Consider the following 19,972-nt stretch of genomic DNA (forward strand, 5'->3'; position numbering starts at 1 on the left):
AAATGCTTACTTACATTTTTTGGGAAGCGTGTTTTTACTTTTTTTCCTTATGTTTTAATGCAATACTTGAAGATTTTGGTCTTGTGGTCTCAGAAATAGTTCTAAGTCACGTACTACCTTTTAAAATGGAACAGCACTATCTTTATGAATGAACAGTAACAACAGAGAAGCATGGTTCTACTTATTAGTCAGACACTACAATAAAACTCTGTAATTCCCAGGTGCCAAATAAATGCAGACAAAATAATTAACTCTCTGAGGAGCCATCACCTGAACCAGGAACGCAGCATCTCTGAATAAATCCCAGGAAATGGCCACACTCATACGCTACACGTGTACCATTCATCATCTTACCTAAGGCTTACTCACTTATGCCTCTACGTGATGCTCTTGAAAAATCCCAAGTTCGGTATTCACGCTTAAAAATAACCTGCTTTTTCTGAATACACCTAATTATGCTTTATTTTATGCTGCAGTAATTGTTAATTGCCCCTATTTGAGATAAAAGACGTCACCTAGAGACCCGTTTCATTTGATTTGCAAGTATTTCATTTGTACTGTGTGTATGACCCCTAATCTGATATCCCACTGCTAAAGAAGCCTTCTACAGACTGGATTTTACTCTAAGTACCTTGACAAGAACCAGCAATTTTATTTAATTCTGCAAGAAGGCAGGAAGATACTATTTTAAGGAGGCACAGCGTATCGCTTTAAGGTTGTCCGAGTATCACTTAAACATTTCCACTCTTCACACACCTTGTGGGAATAATGAGGATCCATGATTCGTGCAAGACCGAAGTCCCCAATCTTCAGCACCAAGTCTTCGGTATTAATGAAAAGGTTAGCTGGTTTGAGATCTCTATGCAGAACATTTGCAGAGTGGATATACTTGAGCCCACGTAGCAGCTGGTACATGAAAAGTCTGGCATGATCTTCCAGTAAAGGGCCTTGCTCTAGCAGATTAGCCAGATCCGTCTCCATGTATTCCTGGACAATGTAAACACAGTTCAGCTCTGTCAGGGAGCCCACATCATCTGTTAACTGGCTTCCACTAGGACCAAGGATTTCAAATACTTTGACAATGTTATCGTGGTCAAGTCTTCTAATAATTTTGATCTCACGTAGAGCATGTTTAACACTCTGGGGATCCGTAAGGACAATTTTCTTGACAGCCACTCTCTTGTCACAGTCATTGTCGACAGCAGAAAAAACTAAGCCATTTCCACCACAGCCCAGTGGTTTTAAGTCCATATACCGAGAGCCCAGATCAAAACCATGAATGTTCATGAGACTTTCAAATTTTTCTGCCATTTTAAAATTCTTTACGTTTTCTTTTTCCTCAAACTACTAAGCTTCTGTAAACACGCGGAGACACTTCCACTGGTATCTGAAGGAAAGGTCTTACGGAAAGGGAGAAGAAACACTTGGCTTCGACTGCAAGATGGTTTCTTGACACTCTCATTTCATTATGAGCCAGCCAGGCCTGTTGTGTCCCCTTGAATTTAGAGCCCGTCAGCTCTAGAACTCAAACCGAGCATAAGATAGAAAGATTGCAGCATTCATAGTTCAAGAAAGGTGCAGCATTTCTGCAGACATTAAAGAAAATACTCACAAGAAACTCAAACGGAATGAAATGACATACTATGCACTCAGCTCTACCGTGCTAAACTGGTTAACATTTAACAAAAATGTGAATAAATATGCACATAATAGGCTTCTATTAACATCCTCCTCCTCACAGTGCAGATACATTCAGTGTTGGACTGGTCCTGAGCAGCGTCATTCTATGGTGCTGGTAAGCACTATTTTTTTTCTTCTTCCTCCTTTTTCCTCTCCTTTGTTTACAGTCTGGTTAAACAGGAAACTGGCAGCTCTTGATTTACAAAAGATGCCTTCTGTTAATGATCAGGTGGCTCCAGCTCACCACAATCACAATCAAAGCTACCATCCATCTTACTCCGTGGCAACCTGAAAAGAAGACAAAAAGAGATCAGTATTCCAGCACAGAACTCCTCTTCCTCTCCCAGCTCCTAAAGTTGTCCTTCATATACCGCTTAGTGTTCACTCACGAAATGCCAGGTCACCACAAGTGGCATTCTTTTCATACTTCTTGCAGAAAGAAATTGACAATAATCACCAGACCATCACTTCTAAACACACGTCGTGAAAGTTTTATATTTATATATATATATATATATAACCTAGTGAGAATGTAAGGCACATAAATCAAAAACCTTCCCGAGTTTAAGAAAGGAAGCAGCACACAGAACCTGGAATTCTCCACGACAGCTGTTAGACACAAGTCAGCAACAATAATATCCTGTACCTCAGCCACCAAGTTTTGAAGTCATTCTTTCCACTCTATTTTTACTCAAAGCCCAAACTGGCCATTTAACTATTTTGCCATCAGGCATAACCGAGTGCTGCTCACAGAAAGGATAAAGGGAGAGACTGAATTCCAGAATACATCGCACACAACCGTTGCCTTAAATCCTTGTGACTTTGCACGAAGCTTACTCAGAGCCCTGCTTTACCTCTCCAGAATGATTGTTGCAAGAATCACAAGGACACCTCCTAGATATTACATAAATTACATTTTACCCACTACCTCCACATTTAGTCACGCTAGATTATAGAAAGGAATAAATCACAAGGACAGCATTTTACATAACAACCAATACGGCCTCCGTTTGCTCTAATGTACAGGCACTTTCAGACATCGTTAATTTTGCTAATAGCCTAATAAATGCAATTACTAGTTATGAAAACAAAAGTAGCAATTTTCTCGGTAGGTTTCCCTGTCTGCAGTAGCAGAACGCTGTCAGGAAGACCACATTATATTTCTGCAGAATATCCTCACTGTTTCTTCCAGATGCACCACAAGTAGAAGAGTCAGAAGGCACACCCTGCATGGCAAGGCGAGCTCTGGCCAGTTCCACTTGGATGCTCTTCCCCAAGGACCAGAGTGACAGCGAGCCACAGGATGTCCTAGCTTCAATCTAAACATAGTTAATCACTGGACACATCTGAGCTTCTCAGCCAGCCCTCTATGCAAACAGAAAGGTTTTCCAAACTATCCCAGTATTTAGAATTAGCAGTTTTAAGGGAGAGCGTTCCTACAGTTAACATTTCAGTGAAACAAGCAGGAATAAGCAGAACAAGTTTCCATACCCCTAGCTGCATGGCAGCTGACAAATTATTGATGTACTCTAAACAACAGCCTCTTAATTCACTAATCAGAATCGCGTGTAGAAATAATACAAAAGGCAGACTGGCAAACAGAAACAAGAGTGCTGCAAAGCCCCGAGGACCACCACTCGCTCCTGCAGCACGGGGCTGCCCTATAAACATATAAGCAGATATCCTATATCTGCAGGACACCAAGCCCCCCCCTGCAGCCAGGTGCACACACACCCAGGACAGCCTGCAGCAAGGAGGAAGGAAAGGAAACACGTCACCCTCTGCTGGTTTTGTTGTTTAAATCGAGACTGCCGAGTGTAGTGCTCCTATACCAAAAGCGTTAACTTCTGCCTTGCTGCTCAGCCTCTTGGTTTTTATTTTTATAAATAAAAGCCTAAAAATATTTTCTCCTTCACATGCACCAGTTTCAGGCTCACTCACATTGAGCTACTGCCTGCCGGTAAACTAGTTCACTTTAATCACTTTCCTTTCCAATTCCCATATCCCACAAACTGTCACAGAAATCCCTTGTTGGAGCTCCCACACGTCACATCTCCCACTTACCCCAGGTCCAAGCCTCTGCCCCAGCACCCTCAGCTGCGTTGTGTTTTATACCCGTAGGGCCATCTCATACGGTTTTACTCTCCCCTTCTAATTAAGCCTACCGGTTCACGTTGCTGATGTCTTCAACATTCAGCAGCACACAGCTGGGTTGCAGCATTGTGCAATGCATCTGGAACCTCCACTTCAGCCGGTTCCATTAAAGAACACAGGAACTGATTCAAACAAGAGCTGACCCACCAGCAGCAGGGAGTAGCACTGCAGGGCTCCTCACTAACCCAGCTGCTACCCCAAGCACCGTGAAAGCAGCGGCACCAGGAGAAGAGGATGGCATTGCTGCTTTCCTCCAGGAGAGCAGAGCGATGTCCCACTTGCTCACCCAGCTTGGGGTCCTAATGCTTTCACACTCTGAAACCCTCCAAATGATGTACTTTTAGTCACCAGCTTCTACTGTACCCTTCCACTACACAACCACTAAGACATTTTCAGAAGGATTATCATCACTTTCAGAATCAGAGCAACTTAGCCAAGGAAGCAAGCATCTGCTGATAACATCAGCAACCTGCTGCAGCCTTCAGTCTGACCCCATCCTGCTACCAGCTCCCTGTGTCTCTCTGAGCAAGCAGCCCGCTCCCAAAGCCCCAGCCAGCACTCAGACCAGGATAAAGAGATGGGAATTGGACCCCCAGACAGAGGCAGCGCCTCACGGGACAAGGATGAGGACAAGCAGAAACTGTCCTAACAGAAAGAGCCCTAGCAGAAACAGCCTGCTTCAAAGCAACTCAAATTAAGACTGAGCAATGTGAGAGTGATCTTTTATCGTAACTGAACAAATAACAGGTGTGCAGCAGGTTCACGCACAGCCATGCCTGAACCAAAAAACATGTTTCTGCACTACGCCCACTACTTCGGCCCACCCCCCTTACAGGCAGCACTACAGCCGAGCTGTGCTTTGCCCTTCCTGCTGCCCCACGCAGCCCCAGGGCTCTGCTTGGGGTTGCAAACACTGCTCGCGGTTCCCCATCTAGTTAATGGCAAACAGACACCTCACCAGCAGCTCTGTGACCAGATGTGGGTAGGAGGGACAGAAAATAAGAGTTAACCCTAAACTTCCTTTCACTCAAGCTAAAATAATAATTAAAGGATAATCAAGAATGAATCATGACTTTTTCAAAACCAAAATAAGGATAAAGTAACAGCTTTTCTTCTTTGCATTTCAGAACCGATTTTAACTGCTGAAAAATCAGGGGTGGTTTTTCCAGACTCTCATACTTAAAGAACCCCACCAGCACACTTGATGCGTTTTCAGTTTTGCTGTCAGCCGTAACCTCCAGCCCAAGCACCCGTCTTGAAAGCAAACAGTAAAGCAGCCGATCACCCCTTCCTCGGTCACGTAACAAATCTAAATCCAACAGGTCTGCCACACATGGCAGCGCATTACAGACAGGGGTTAATCACCCTGATTTGCGCCGAACAGGCTGCTCACTTGGGCCCTGACGGCTCTGCTTAGATCATCCGTCACCCTTCAAAAACTATTATGATGACCACCTCTCGTTGCTCCTTCCTCCACAGCTCTGGGAGCAGTCCAGCCCCGCTCTCCAGGCAGACTGCTCCTGGCACAGGGTGCCCTCGCCCCACACACCGCAGCCCCACGCACTGTGCAAGCGGCCACCCAACTCCTGCCTGCCTTGGGCACAGGGCTCTCCTGCTGCCTTCAGGAAACAGGATGTGCACCACGGCACGGCACGGGCAACTACGAGACGTTTACTTTTTTCTGAAATCCAAACAGGACGGAAAGATACGAGTTAATTTAATCGCGCAGACCGCGTAACGATCAAATCATTACTCACAACAGAAAGCCCAGGAATGACTAACGGCGCATTATACAACCTGCTAAATGCTATCTTCTGACTACAAAAATACAGGGCAGCAGCGTTGTTTCGGAGCAGCCACGTTGCAGTCAGTAGGCAGTGAGTCATCGCCAGCTCAGAACCGCTGCTCGCTGCCTCCCACCGCTCCCACAGCGCCAGCGATCGCTGCCGGGCCGCCAGACTCCTGGAGGAGATGGAGGAGCCCGGCGAGCCACGTTGGGACGGCAGCGCAGCCCTCCCTCTGGGTAAGCGGACGGAAGCCGCCACTACTCCTTACCGCTACTGAAGAGACGTAACGTCTGCCCGGCTACAGCCTCAGCACAGGGCTGGGCGAGACGCAGAGCTCCCAGTCCCCGTGCTGGCCGTGTAACACACTTACTGCCCGCTGCTACCAAGCCAGAACTCGCCTCAACTTTAAACCACTGCTTTCTGGAACGCACGACTGGTCTATAAACACTCCGCGCTATCACAATGTTTTGATAGGCACGCACAGATACACGCCCGCTGACAGCGGCGCTTACAACAACGCGCACCGGGCACATGACGGCACACAATGACCGCTCCTTCCTCCGGGACACCATTACCTCAGCGTCCCGCAGCCGCAAACGGCACCGAGTTCCCCACACAACGAGCGCTCGGCAGACGCGCGTTCCGCTCCGCTCGGCGCTGCCCCGGGGCGGAGCGCGGCCCTCAGCTCCGGGCACAGCCGCCCGGCACTACCGCAGCGGCCGCCGACGCGGTGCCCCGGGCGGTGCTGCCAAACTTCCGCCGACTTCACGAGGCCAGGTCCGCTCGCGGCCCCGCTCGGACGTCCGGCCGCCTCCCGCCGGGCGCATCCTTCCCCGCGGTCAAACGCACGCCGCGCACTCCCCAACGAACCGAGGGGAACTCCGCGCGAGGCCCGGCCCGGCCCTACCTTCAAACGCCCTTCAGGCCGCGCCGCGCTGCCCCCGGCCCGGCCCGGCGGAGGGAGCCCCGCGCCCCGCCCGGGAGGCGCCGCGGCGGCCGTTCCCGGGGCGCAGCGCAGCGCCGCCCGCCTCCCCGCCGCCCCCGCTCCGCCGCCGCAGTGCGCAGGGCCGCGCCGGGCGAGAGGAGAGGAGCGGAGCGGAGCGGAGCGGGCCGGGCAGGGGGCGCCGCGGCGGGAGGGAACAAAGCGCCTTTGTGCGGAGGGCCGGGCCGCGCGGGCGGCTGCGAGCCCCGCGCCCTGCCCCGCCTTCCCCCGAACCCCCGCCGCACTCACGGGCCTCCCCAGGCTCATCGGGCGCTGCGCTGCTCACACGGCCGGGCCCCGCGGCCCCGCCACCGGCTCCCGCCCGGCGCCCGCCCGCCTCGCCGCAGTCGCCGCCGCCGCAGCCGCCGCCATGTAACCCGGCGCGGAGGGCAGGCGGGGGCGGGGACGGCGGCGGCTCCGCCTCGGCCGGGCGGTGCCAGGCCTGCGGGGTCCCGGAGCGGGGCGGGCCCGGCCCCCGGAGCCGCTCGCGGCGCTCGTCCCCGCGGCCCAGGCGGCAGCTCGGGGTCCCTTAGGGACGGTGTCGCGCTCTGCGGCTCTGCTCCCGTCAGAGGCTCGCAGACGTCGTCGCCGTCCTGTTGATACCGTTAACGCTCTGAGCTTCAGTTAACGATTGCCCCTTCCTCCTCCGGTGCGGTCTGTGCTCCATCCTAACGCTGCCGTCACACCGCCGGTTTCGTGCGTTTGACCCGGGAGCTTGCCGCTGGGCGAGGCCTACGGGTCGGTTCAGAGACGCCGCAGACTCAAAGCACGGATCCGGGCAGGGCACGCGGCTCTCTGCAGGGGGGATGCCGGCCTACAGTGCTGGCTCCGCGCAGCCGGCGCAGGAAGCGGGCAGCGGGCCCAGCTCCGCCAGCGGCTGTTACCTGGGCGGGTGGCCTTAAGGCCCCGCGCCATCGTCCTCACGCTCAGTGCGTGCGTGGTGGAGGAGAGCACGCAGGAAGGAGGGCAGAGCGGCCCTCCTGCCCTGAAGAGAACGGTTTCGCTCACCTGTTCTGCGGTCCCTGTGCCATTGTGGCCCTGAATGTTTTTCCCACAAGTACCTGCACGCTGCTTCCCACACCTCTCACTCCGGCAGTCATTCGCTCTCTCCTCTCCTCGCCTGCTATTATATCCCTCTTAACGGACGTAGGCACAGACAGTAAAACTCCACTTTTTCCTCTAGATCACAACGAATACAACAAAATAAAGTGAAATAATTCAAACCTTAAATGTTTTCCCCTTGAGACTTCTACGCGGACATCTCAGCGCGAGGTGAGATGTTCTTGGGTTTAGAAAGATGCAGGGAAATCACAGTGCTGAATGCAGCAGAAGGAAAGCTGAGGTTCCACAGAGGGTGTTTCAGCACAGCTCCGGGGCGTTCCCCGGGTCCCACACAGCCCTGTCAGCGCACGATGACTCAAAAGAAGATAGAACAATTAATGCTCATTTTTACTGTTTCAACCGATTATTTCTGGCTTGAGATAGTGCAGAAGTTACTCACAGTGCATAGGGCTCTGTGCCTCCCTTCATTGCTACCCAAACAGCAATGTCCTATTGACCTATTGGCAGTTGTGAATCACGGAACTTGATTTTTTGTTAAACGTGCCACCATATCGCACCGACTCGTAACAATAAAAGTCTTGGCAGTAACGGGTGCAGGGAGAATCGACACTGCTCTAAAGAGTAAGTGAGAAAGGGAAGAGCGGAAAGGCCAGTTCCACGGCATGAAGGACTGCAGGAGGGGAACCGGCACAGCCCCACTGGTACTGCCCGGTGCTGCTGACGTGCACAAGCATGCCTGCTCCCCAGCCAGCTGCTCCCCTCTTACTGGGAGCAGAGAAGAGGTGACTGGGGCATTTGCTAACTTGGTGCTGTACACATAGCTTACACACAGAAGTCAGTCGCCAAACTGCCGCTGCTCATTACGATATTTGGTAATTTACAGGCACCCGGCTATGCTGCCAACGGTGGACAGAAGTCAGAAACAGAGTGGCATCTAGCTGCCCAGCAGAACAGCACTGGAGGATTGCGGCACTGGCTGCTACACAGGCCCGTATTTAAATACAGTCTATAAAAAACTGCAAGAGTGCATACTTGGAAGAGGTGACGCTAGGACAGCGCTCATAGCCAAGCCACAAAGGAAAATTTATTTGCATTAAAAGGGGAGGTTTGGGACACACACAAAAAAGCAGGAGCAGCAGCGGCTTAAGTGTCTGAAAGCCAGAGCTATTTACTTAATTAAAGAATCCTTCCACCCATACAAAGTATTCTCATTATGGGAGACAAAAAAATCAAGCTGATCCTCAGGCACTGCAGCAGGAAAAAAATATACTACAGCCTTGCAGCAGCAGCTGGGGACCCTATCACCGTACTACGTCCACTGCACTGTTTGCCAACATCCACACCGCCGTGTCAGTCAGGTGGAAAAGTCACACATGCGTGGAGTTTGCTGCACAGCAGCCCAGGACATTTGAGAAGTAGTGCAGCAAGCGCAGAGTGAGCTACAGGCTCACTCCCAAACCTCGCGTAGTCCAGATGTACCACTAATTTTCTGGGTTCCTAATTAATGAATCAAGATCTACCCCCCCCCCCCCCCCCCCCCATCGGAATTATTCTCTGCCATTCTAAGAGCACAGCCTGTGCGTAAGTGTAGTGAATGAGATCCTTCTATCTAGGGGAAGTGTTGCTCTGCAATTTTTAGCTATCTAATCAGCCAAAGTGCTAATCCATACCTGGATTTTTGATAGCTTATTAATTAGCTATAAATTCCTGCGCTGAATTGCTTCCCCACTCCCCTAAGAATACAATTACATGGCTTGTAGATGATATGTTATATGATACCATTCCATTCGAAAACATTTGCAGATATTAACTGCAGAGTAAGAAAAGAATTGGTCTTAGAAGGCCATAAAGCCCAGCAATTAAAAACTAATTAGAACTGAAACAATGAGCCTTTTATTAGATCCAAGTTCAAAAAAGATCCAACGGTAAATTCCAGTGTACTATTTCAGTCCAAGTGTGAATCACGACTTGTGGCATAAAGGGGAATAAAGCATTTTCTTTGAGCAGCCACACCCCTTATGATTGGCAATGGAAGAAAGATTATGAGAAGGATGAAAAGGTTGCCCAAGGTGACTTGGCAGCTCCAAGCTTTTGTCTCAGTTTTTCTGTGGGAAATCGCTGCTTCCTGGGCCTGTACAGCTCCCTCTCACTATCTCAGCTACCTCACACCAAGCAGACTCTGCTCGCAGTGAAGATGAAGGTGTTTTGGTGACACTGGCGTGTCACACGTCCTGCAGCCCAGTGGGGTTGCAACGCCTTGCCCTGCCAGCATACAGCTTACGGTGCTGGCATTCAGCACACAAGTCCAGGTACGACTGAGTTGCACTGAAAAGTTAGACTGTGCCTTTCCACATTGCATGTAGGTTTTTCTTTTCCTTTCTTTATTATTTTACACAAACACATTTTTCTAATGAAAACTCCAGGTTCACTGACACCGTTCTTTTCACACCAACATTCTCAGCAGGTAATCACATCCAAGTCACCATCTTACATTTCTTTTTTTACCAAAATTTGGTGTCAAAATCCTTTCTGAGTGACACTCTGCTAGACAATAGCCAAACCTACCGCGGCACAGACAGCACGCCATCACCTCGTGCACTCACTGGGCAGAACTGAGTTTGCTGGAGCAAACTTTGTACCCATCTACAGTGTGATCAGGAAAAAAAGATACGAGAACATTAGAGGAGTGAGAAGAAAGGAAAAAGGCAAACCCTAAGGTCTTCATCACTGTGTGAAACAACGGAAAAATGGAAAAGAACAGGCTATTGACAAAGAGACCCATTCACACCAAAGGCAGCAATGAACAAAGGGCAAATGAAGGTGGAAAAAGAAAGTCACTCACAGAAAATGTTTTAACTTTGAGGTTAGAAATAAATGGTCCTGTGACATACTTTGGAAATTCTGTGATTCTGCAGGAAAGAAAAAAAAAGTCATTAAAAACTTAAAACTGAACTGAATTCTTCCCCCTTGGTAGATGATCAGCAATCTAGGACACTACAGTACAGCTTAACTGCATGCAGACTCCCCTCTTAATAGCTCGCATTTATTTTAAGACAGGCAGTTCCATTGCCTACTTTTTCTGTGCCTTTACCAGCACTTGGCACATGGACACAGCAGCTGCCTGAAGCAGGAGTTGGTGAAGCCATGGCAATACTGGGAGAAGGGGAAACCATAGAACATGACGCAACTTGTAGCTGGTCATCACTGAGAGCAGCCTGTGTGAGATTCACTTGGCAGAGCAAGAGCTCTTCCACATACTGGGACCTTTTTTTAATTCCTTGCTATCTAACCTTGCATAGAGGTTAGACATTGCTATTTCATGCACAGAATAGTAAACACATCATAGAAAAATTTACCAAGGTAGGCAATGAAGGGAGGAGATCAAAGCATGTATTAGGTTTAAGCACATTTTACTAATACCAACGTGTTCATGCCTGGATGCTCCAAGTGACCTGAGTTTCTTCTCACTTCCCAGTGCAGGACACGGGAGGTGTGCTGTAGCGATGTGCAGATCCTGTCAGTGGATGAATGTACAGCTGAAAAATACTCTCAGAAAGAGGAATAGGACTGTTGTGTTAATGCAAGGCATAGGATGAAGTGGAAACATGAAGCACCAAATGTTGTGGTCTATTTTCAGCTCTTAGGAACAAGGGAATTCTGCGTGTGACAGTCCTCCCCCATTCAATCCCACTTCTTCTGACTCCACTACGGTGCTGCTCTGATCCCTGCATCCAAAGCCTCAAGCAAAGCACTTCAGAGAAGATCAGCCTGCAGAAGTGGCACCAAGGTAATTGTCAGGGGCATCTCTGTACTGCTATCCTGGCACAGCTCTGTACTGGTCCTTGCAGCCGCAGTACGGCCAGCGTGGTAAGGATGTATATCACTGTACAGATGTTATTTAAAATATCAACGATACCTTGGTCACTCCAAAGTGGAGAGATGCCCTGGGAGTAGGGTGGGGTAGTGTCAGCAAAACCACCTTTGTTTTTGTACAGCTACCTGAAAATACATCAGCACGTCAGCAGAAGTTAGAAGGGCCCAATGATGGATTTACCTAGAACAATGATATTTCATTGCAGAGCTACAGCATTTCAATGTAGAAGTATACATGTTTTCATGCAGAACTACTCCTGTTAGTTCCTATAGAACAGTAACCCTTCCTACTTGCAGCTTTTTGCAGCATTTTAATTGCTATTGCATTACAGAGATGAAGTGTCTGCTGTATGACTGTAAATACAGCTGGTATTGCAGTGCTTGTCATTGACAGAGAAAAAAATATCCAACTAACATTTGCTAACATGTTCACTAGCACCAGAATCCTCTTGAAATACATTTACAGGGGGCAAAGCTCAATACAAATACACGTGCAGCAGCTGATACACTTCTTTCAGCCTGAGGCTATGCAACTTTTACATATCAAATAGCAACAAATGTTATCTACAGGCTCGTAAGGGGAGGAGCAGTGAGCAAGCTGAGGCATTTCAAACACTTTCAGAGATTACTTTGCAATAAACTGCACATGGGCTGGCTCACAGCCAGGAGGAAATCTTTGTGAGCAATCAGGAGGAGATGTGGTGCTGCCACGAGACATTCAGGGCTGGAAAAGCAATGCTAACTGGTTGTGCTGAAGGAGTCTCAGACCACTGCTGCCACTCAGATGTGGCCTCTGCAGAGCCCTGCGTGGCTGGGATGTGGGCTTGGATCCAGCCTAGGTCACCTGTGTCACCGCGGTGCCTCCCAGAGCAGTGCAATAGGGTGAAACCATTTGGACTTCGAGTCCCGTGGAGTACCTTTGGAACTAATTCACAGCCCATGAGGCAGAGACCATTCTCCATTCACTTTGCCCTGCATACCATGGTGCCTGCATCCAGAGCTCAGAGATGCAACAGAAGATGGTGAAAGGCCAGCAGGTGAGAAGCACCACGGGGCCAGGGCAGATGGGCAGCAGGTGGGGGTGCTGCTGCTCGGGGTGTGTGTCAGCCGTGGCCAACACTCTTATTCAGGATTCCCAAAATAGCAGAGCAGGCCTGCTTGGAAGCACACTGCTTCTCCCAGCACCTCCTATTGCCACCGTCAGCTTCCTACTCCCACCAGCCTCCTGAAGCTGGAGAGAGAGCTCAAGTGTCATTAACAGTGCTAATTACATTCTCTTGTCTTTTTCTTTTCTTTTTGTCTTTTCTTTTTGCCTTCAGCAGATATCAGAAAAGTAGAAATTTTTTATAGAACTTCTACTATCCATTGGTACGACACGACACGTATTCAGCACTGCAAGAGCCAGCCCAAGTTGTTTCTGATGTACCTTCAGACATCAAAACTGAAAGATTTTACTTTAATAACAGAGAGCTTTGGAACCAACTCCTCTCCCTTTGAATCCATAACTTGTTCTCACTACACATGAAGGTTTTCAGTGTAAGTATATGAGATTATTCATTTCCCTACATTCTCCAGCCCCATTAAATCTCAACTTTCATCATGATTTTCAAAGACACTTCAAGTCCTTTTCAACAGTTTTGAGAAACTTGCTGGGAGGGAATGCATTTCCAAACTATCTGTTTTCTCATGAAAACTGAGTTTTGCCTGGATGCCAGGGTCAGCAGACGTTTTATAAATAGGTTTGGACAGATGACAGGAAATGATGTAAGGTATCAGTCCACTCCACAGAGGGCAACTGCCTGTAGTGCCCAGGAAAGAGGGACTCACACCACTGACTGCTACACAGGAAAAACAACAACAAAAACAACAACAAAAAACCAAAACAACTGCAGAGAAGCATCACTTACTGCAGATGGTTTCAGGTTTGTGAAGCACAAGATCTCTGGCCTCCATATTACAGCTCAAGCAAAAAAAAAAAAGTATTTGCTTGCAACTATACTACAGTGAAAACCAGGACAATTAAATTTTCCTTTGAAGAGGAAAAATTGAGCAGAATTGTCTAAACTCGCTTTGTCTTTTACTAATAAGGAGGAGCTTTCTGCTCCTGACATGCTCTAAATGCCAGCAGGCATTGGAGATTCTCCAGACTGTGACTGGTGCCAAACACCGGGATCATCTTCTTACCCTGGCATTTACCATCAGCTTCAGCAAAGTCTTTTCCAATTCAAACTGCTTTAAATGGGCTCCAATTATAGCTGCTTAGAAGTTAATCTTTATCTATTCATTTGATCCCAATAACTATCTGCTCCTCTTCGCAATATCAGTACAGATTGGAGAAGCAATTCACTGTCTCATTTTGTTTCTGTCAGCCTTCACAAAGGTAAAACTCAACCACTTACTCCCAAATAAATGCTTTTGTTGCAAGAGGGGCAAAGTCCACAGCAGAATTCTCAACAGGTTGAACTTCAGCACGTTAACTGCAGCCTTCCCCCAAGGTGCAGCTCTTCCTAACACCAGCAAGCCCTGCTCACCCCATTCCTCACCACGCTTTCACACCACCACTGACTGACAGCGCTCTGTGTAACAGCAGGCTACAAGCGCTAGTGAGACACAGTGACCTACCCAGCAGATGTGCCCGCTGTCTCTCAGTGCTGAGAGAAGCCCGGCTGCAGCGTGCAGAAGAGCTGTCTTTGGAGGAGCACCAAGCACTCACGTGCATTTGCACACAGCTCCTCTGCCCAGCCACATCCCCACAACCACCTGCAGTGCCATCTCATGCAGAGTCAGCCCCAGGCACACTAGCATGAGGCCTCTGCTGGTGTTTTTCTTTACCAAAGAGTTAACATTTGATCCTTCTGGTGGCCCTGCTTTTAGAAGTGGAGAGTTTCTGCTCATCGTTTGTTACTTATCTGTTCCCATGACAGACAAAACAGCCTAGAAGCGCTCCCTACCTATGGCAGGAATACGTAATACACGACACGTTTCTTAAGCTTCTGTACCGAGTAACTAACTTTACCAATGCTGTGAATTTATAAAACTCTACAGAACTTGATTTTTTTGCACCGAAAGCATTGCATCTGACTGAATTTTTGTTATTTTCGAGATATACAGTTATTATCTCTATCAGGCAGTATTGAAACAGAAACGTCCCAAACCTTTCCTGTTAAAGTCTGTGCAAACAGAAACAGAATCCATCTGCCTATATGTAAATTCCAGAAATTAAAGCAAATCCAGTCGTTAGTGGTGTTCACACATGGTGTGTGTGCATGCGAGAAAGAGTCTGAGAGGATACAGGAGAAGGTGGGCAAGGCTGTCAGCCTCTGTAGAGCTCAATGAGAATACCAGGGCATGAGATCCAACTGTCCTTAATGATCACCAGCATAAAAAACAGACAAAAAAGCCCTAGAACTGTAAACCTGGACCTCATTCTTTTCTGCACTTGTAAAGAAAACCTATATACACTATTTGCTTCCTGACCCTACAAGAAAAAGTGTCTACATGCCTATTCATTGAACAGGCTGCTCCACATAGACATGTTCTTCTTGTACAGAGCTAATGCAGACTGCTTCACAGAAATATCTCCACAGGACTTTCCAGTGCTGAGAAATCACTGAGAAACAGCCCAATCATATAACGTACAATCATGTTTGGTACAGAGCTGTTAGAACAAAAACTTATGAGACACCACATGCACCTAAAGCTGGATTTTGTGGCAGGGGGGAAAGATATTCTGCCCTCATTCTTTCTGTTTAATGAAACATCGGAGAAGCATTTAAGGCTCAGCTAAAATCAATTACTGATAAGGCTATTTTAATAAACAGAAATATTGCTAACCCTTATCTCAAATTTCTTCTTATTGTTTAATCTGGACACTCCCAAAACAAAGGCATCTGAGATCAGCCGAAGAAGGAGAGTTTCAACCTTTGGATCAGCTCTAATTGCAATACTTCATTCTCATGATTGCTGCAATTCAATAGACCTTGATGTCATAATAGAAATTACATGGCTGCTCTTGCTGTCATCCAGGGCAATGTAACTGAGCACATATGGACACTGTCTAATGTTCCTGGCATCTCACAGTGCCACGAGCCAGGTGAAAGCCCAGTCCCTTTTCCCTTGCACCCATTATAACAGAAGACAGGTGAACAAGTCCATTCATTCTTTTTCAGCTGCAAGAAAATATTTGTGACAAGGCCAGGCTACTCAATGTGACATTACACTTGGTCACCCAAAGCAATGAAGTATAAGGCTTCAGCCACTGAACAGGGGAAAGACTCTTCCTGGTAGTCTGTCTTGAATGAACAGTCCAGAGGGATGGACTGCAGCCTACAAACCCCTCATCTTTTCCTTGTTATTAAGTTCTCCAAAACAGATAGCCTCTCTAAGCTTTAAATTGTCTCAGAAAAGACATACCCTTTATGCCAAGGATGGGTGCAAGTCTCACCCCTTGCCACCAGAGTCCAACCATCCTGACAGGTCTGGACAAAGAGTATCCTTTGTGCTGCTCCAAAATCCTTCTTCAAGGGCAACACCAAGGAAGAGCTGACCCTCAGGTTGGCCTGTTACACACACACTGTCTTCAAAATGCAGTGCCATATTCACTAAAATGAAATTGCTGTTTTCTGCCCCAGCCCAGCAAAGGTTTCAGAATGTCAGCTATTTATTTTTTCCTGTCAGACTACCCAGGCTGGTATTTCCACAGCTGCATGGACTGTCTAAATGCTTGAGAAAAGTGAGATTATAATGGTCTGTGATAATACTCCTGTTTCAATAATTAAGGCAATTCATTTACTTGGAGAAAAAATGATTCAAGGACTGTATGTACAATCTGCGTTCAAAGTACTACCCTGAACCCAGTGCTTATCATCCTTGGTCCAATGATACTTGTTAGTAAACAAGACAGATGTAATCATTGCTAGGAGTAATAGTAAATCAGTGGCAAGGCTTGAACAGGCCATTGTCAAGTTGGAAAACTTCAGCCAAGCACATGCAGTAACTGCTGAAATCAAATGAAAAAGCAGAGCAGTAATTGAAACTTTTGAACCTTTTTACACAGAGGAGCAAGAAAATTTATCTTCCTGATTGCTCTAACGTTTCAGATAGCAGGAGAACATGGGAATATGGCCTTAATGTCAGCTAGTAAACTTCTGTGACCTTTCAAGGGAGCTATATCTGCCATGACGATCGTGGTAATCAGAACAAGCTCTATCTGCTCTGACACAGGTTGGCTGCATGAGCAGATACCTCTTTTTCTCTCCACAAGTGCTCAGCGCTTTGCTTCATTCATTGTACAAGACAGACAGTGCTCACCTGATTAGCAGTAATTGGATACCAGGAAAAATAAAATCCATGTACTGCCCTATGTCTTATTCATCACGTCCTGCCCTGGTCTGAGGACAGAATCACAGGCAATTTTTTCACTTTACAGGGCTTAAGGGTTCTGCAAATATCCATTAATTTTATTTCTCCAATCTGCAAAGCTACCAGGATATCATCATTTTCACTATTTTGAACAGAGTCACAAAGATCAATGTCACAGTAACCGTTAATAGCAGCCAATTTGAAATTCCTAGAACTTTCGAAGCAATCGCTACTTTATTCTACCGTTCAGGTTTTCAAAGTGATTGGTACTTCTTTCACCAACTGCAGACCCACAACGTTCTGAATTTTGAGCATTTGCAGATAATTCGAGGCTTTGTCCAGGTTGGACTTCCCCCAGCACCAGAACATCCCCATGTGGCTGTGTTTGCACACCCTCCACACCAGCCTCTCCACCCCCTTTCAGCTGCTCCACTGATTTCCCATTCAATTCCCAGTTGCTATTTGCTTTTCAAATTCAAGTAAGATTTGTTACGTTTTTTACAAAGTTTTCTCTCCAACCTATTCCTTAAAAATTCCCAACTCATTCAGTACTCATTTCTTCTGCATTTGAGCCAAGCAGCTGCTTCCAGCTTCTTACCCGCAGGAGCCTTTGAAAGCAGCACATGTGAGGAATGGTCCACTTACATCATATTAAGGTGCCCCAACCCAACAAAACCTGCAGCAGCCCACAGATACAGTCACAGGAGAATTCCTATTTAGAAGTTTTTTCAGCTGGAACACACCCAGTACTGACAGACTGCTTGGGGAATTTGTCTGCTACCACATCTATCCAGCCTACCAAACCTGAGGTCTCCAGTTCATATACATTAAGAGATTTTCCACAAGGATAAAACACAGCTTTGATTCCCAATTTCAAGAATGTCCTCCTGTTCTGGAACAGGCAAGGGACTTCTAAAGACTTTGTTCACCTGCTTTAAAAGTAGGGCAAAATCGATGCTTTCCTCCAGCTCAGTTCTTGTTAAATGGCAAAGCAGTTGAGCTAAATATTCCAGCAAAGTTCAGATTCGGTTGCGTACCTGGCACAAAACCTTTCTATCCAAAGACTTACTTAACAGTCAGTCAAGTTGCATCTATCCAAAAAGAGGCATGTACTCCCCCAGACTGTGGCAATGCAGGAGCTCCACAGCCTCACCAGAGCCACGCTGTGCTTTGCCATGCCACTGCCCTAAAGCTGCTCCCCATCACTTCTCCCTGTGGCAAAGGAACAGACACACAGCTGCTTCTCCGTACCCAGACCCCTATCAGGCTGCACTGCACTTCTAGGCAGCCTTTTCCTGACATGCCCTGGGAGCTTGAAAGCCACTAGTCATGCTGAGAGTCAGTATGAGGGCCTTCTCACATGAGAACATATAAGAGCTGAAAAAGAGAGGATCTGTGTTTCTTTGACCAAAGGAGCACTGGCGGTGCGAAGGTGTGGGGGCACAGAGAGGCTGCGCGCTGCTGCTGGGGGTGTGGAGGGCTCTATTCGATACGCCCTACGATTCCCTGTTCCACAAAAATATTCCATGATTCTATGAACTAATCTCCATCGTCAGCTTCTCCATAACCTCAGCTTTTGGCTGGTTGGAGGGACTGTGCTCAGGGGATAGGAAGAGATAGCAATAAGGCAGCGTTAGCTTGGCTTTCAGGTGGTGACAGCGGCTGTAACTTGTTATTATCTCCACATGACAAGCACTCCAAGACACCCCCACACCAATCCTATTATGAAAAGCTAGATTTCACAAAGCTGTTTTCCAACATGTCATACCCAGGTTTTGTGGCTTCCCCTGACAGTTTCACAAAGACAGGTCACAGCCGAGGAGCACAAGCCGGGGCCTGGCCTGGCCCACAGGCCCTTCCCACAGCCCCGCTCTCTGGCTTTCATGGCGGCTGTTCCACCTGTCTGTCATTCAGCAGCAGGTTGGCTCCTGGGGTCTTTACTGAGTGAGGGACATGAGCAGGAGATCCCAAAATGAGACCTGTCCCTCCTGCTCCCCCTGCTCACATGAGCCACCCTCCGTCACCCCGCAGGGCCTCGCTCGGTGCTGCCGGCATCACCTGAAGAAAGCACGCAAGTTGCTTGTGATCCTTCAGCAAAATGCTCACAGTTACGGCAAGCAGAAGCCTAGGAGATACATCCCCAAATTCACCCTTCTGTTCTTTAAAACTAGTGTTTATTTGTGTTGCAGGTGATGGCAGCCCCCAGTCTACCCTCACTCATGTTTTCCCACGTGCCGAGATGAAGCTTTGACACTCCTCTCCCTCTGCAGAGAGAGCACAGCGTTTACATTTACAGGAACGGAGCTGTGCTTACATAACGCTTCAGACAATGCCAAGTCGAATGACTGACAGAGGAAAATCTTCTGTTAAAAATATATTTTTCGTCTTTCCCAGAGATCTAATCTATCTTCTGTGCATTCCTGACCTTCAGAAAGTATTTCCATCTCTCACATTAAGTATAGCAATCCTCTTAACAAGGGAACATTTTGTTAGAGCTTTAAATTGGGTTACGTAAATTATTTGTAGTTTTGACAGCAGGTTTCTCTTCCGTCCACAAGGACGGACGGCTGTTAGGAGATTGCTACAAGGTTCATTTGCAATCACAGCAAATAATCATCTGAAGGCACTGTTTGGAATGGGATCTTACCTAGGGATACCCGGTACATTTAGTAAGGTATAAAAGCTTTTGTAAAAGCAGCATCTTTGATAAATAATTTGCAGTACAGTAACCTTCACACAATTTAAAAAACAAAAAAACAACTGATGTGAATGGTAAGTTAAAGAAAAAAGAATAACTTCCAACTCCCATAAACTTTAGGAGGAACAGAACACAGATGGGAAAAAAAATCTATTTATCTATAGAAACAGAGAGAGCACACAGCTCCCTGCCAGCGAGTGCTGCCTGGCACCAAGTGCATGCCAGCCCCTGAGCTTACCCTTGCTGGCTACAATGGGAATCGAGAGCGGTCAGGATTGGGCGCTTTGCATCCACTCAAGTACTTGCTCAGAAAAAAAGAGCACAGAATAGAAAAGTTGTTCAAGAAGTACCAGCACTACCTTTAGCACTGCATTA

At 47.5% G+C, this 19,972-nt stretch overlaps 1 protein-coding gene and 1 long non-coding RNA gene across 28 annotated transcripts in view; one reads left to right on the top strand and one right to left on the bottom strand.

The window, feature by feature from the left end:
- The window catches only part of MAPK4 (mitogen-activated protein kinase 4), a 69,003-nt gene that overhangs the window by 6,304 nt on the left and 42,727 nt on the right, over positions 1–19,972 (bottom strand). For 6 of the 27 annotated variants that reach the window (XM_025153832.3, XM_040706304.2, XM_040706306.2 and 3 more), the window contains one exon: positions 757–1,968. In XM_025153832.3, coding sequence (XP_025009600.1) covers positions 757–1,311 — 555 coding nt within the window. In that variant the 5' untranslated portion in view covers positions 1,312–1,968. Of the gene's footprint in view, positions 1–756; positions 1,969–5,591; positions 6,037–6,196; positions 6,359–6,528; positions 6,949–7,206; positions 8,020–10,507; positions 11,720–19,972 lie in introns of those variants that run through there. The other 21 variants (XM_046899027.1, XM_046899028.1, XM_046899019.1 and 18 more) reach the window with 21 other exon arrangements.
- LOC121111580 lies at positions 12,499–19,294 on the top strand. Its single transcript, XR_005862614.2, has 2 exons — positions 12,499–12,575; positions 12,861–19,294. It is a non-coding gene; the product is annotated as an uncharacterized LOC121111580 (long non-coding RNA).

This window comes from Gallus gallus, chromosome 10 (genome assembly GCF_016699485.2).
Source record: "Gallus gallus isolate bGalGal1 chromosome 10, bGalGal1.mat.broiler.GRCg7b, whole genome shotgun sequence".
Classification (NCBI taxonomy): domain Eukaryota; kingdom Metazoa; phylum Chordata; class Aves; order Galliformes; family Phasianidae; genus Gallus; species Gallus gallus.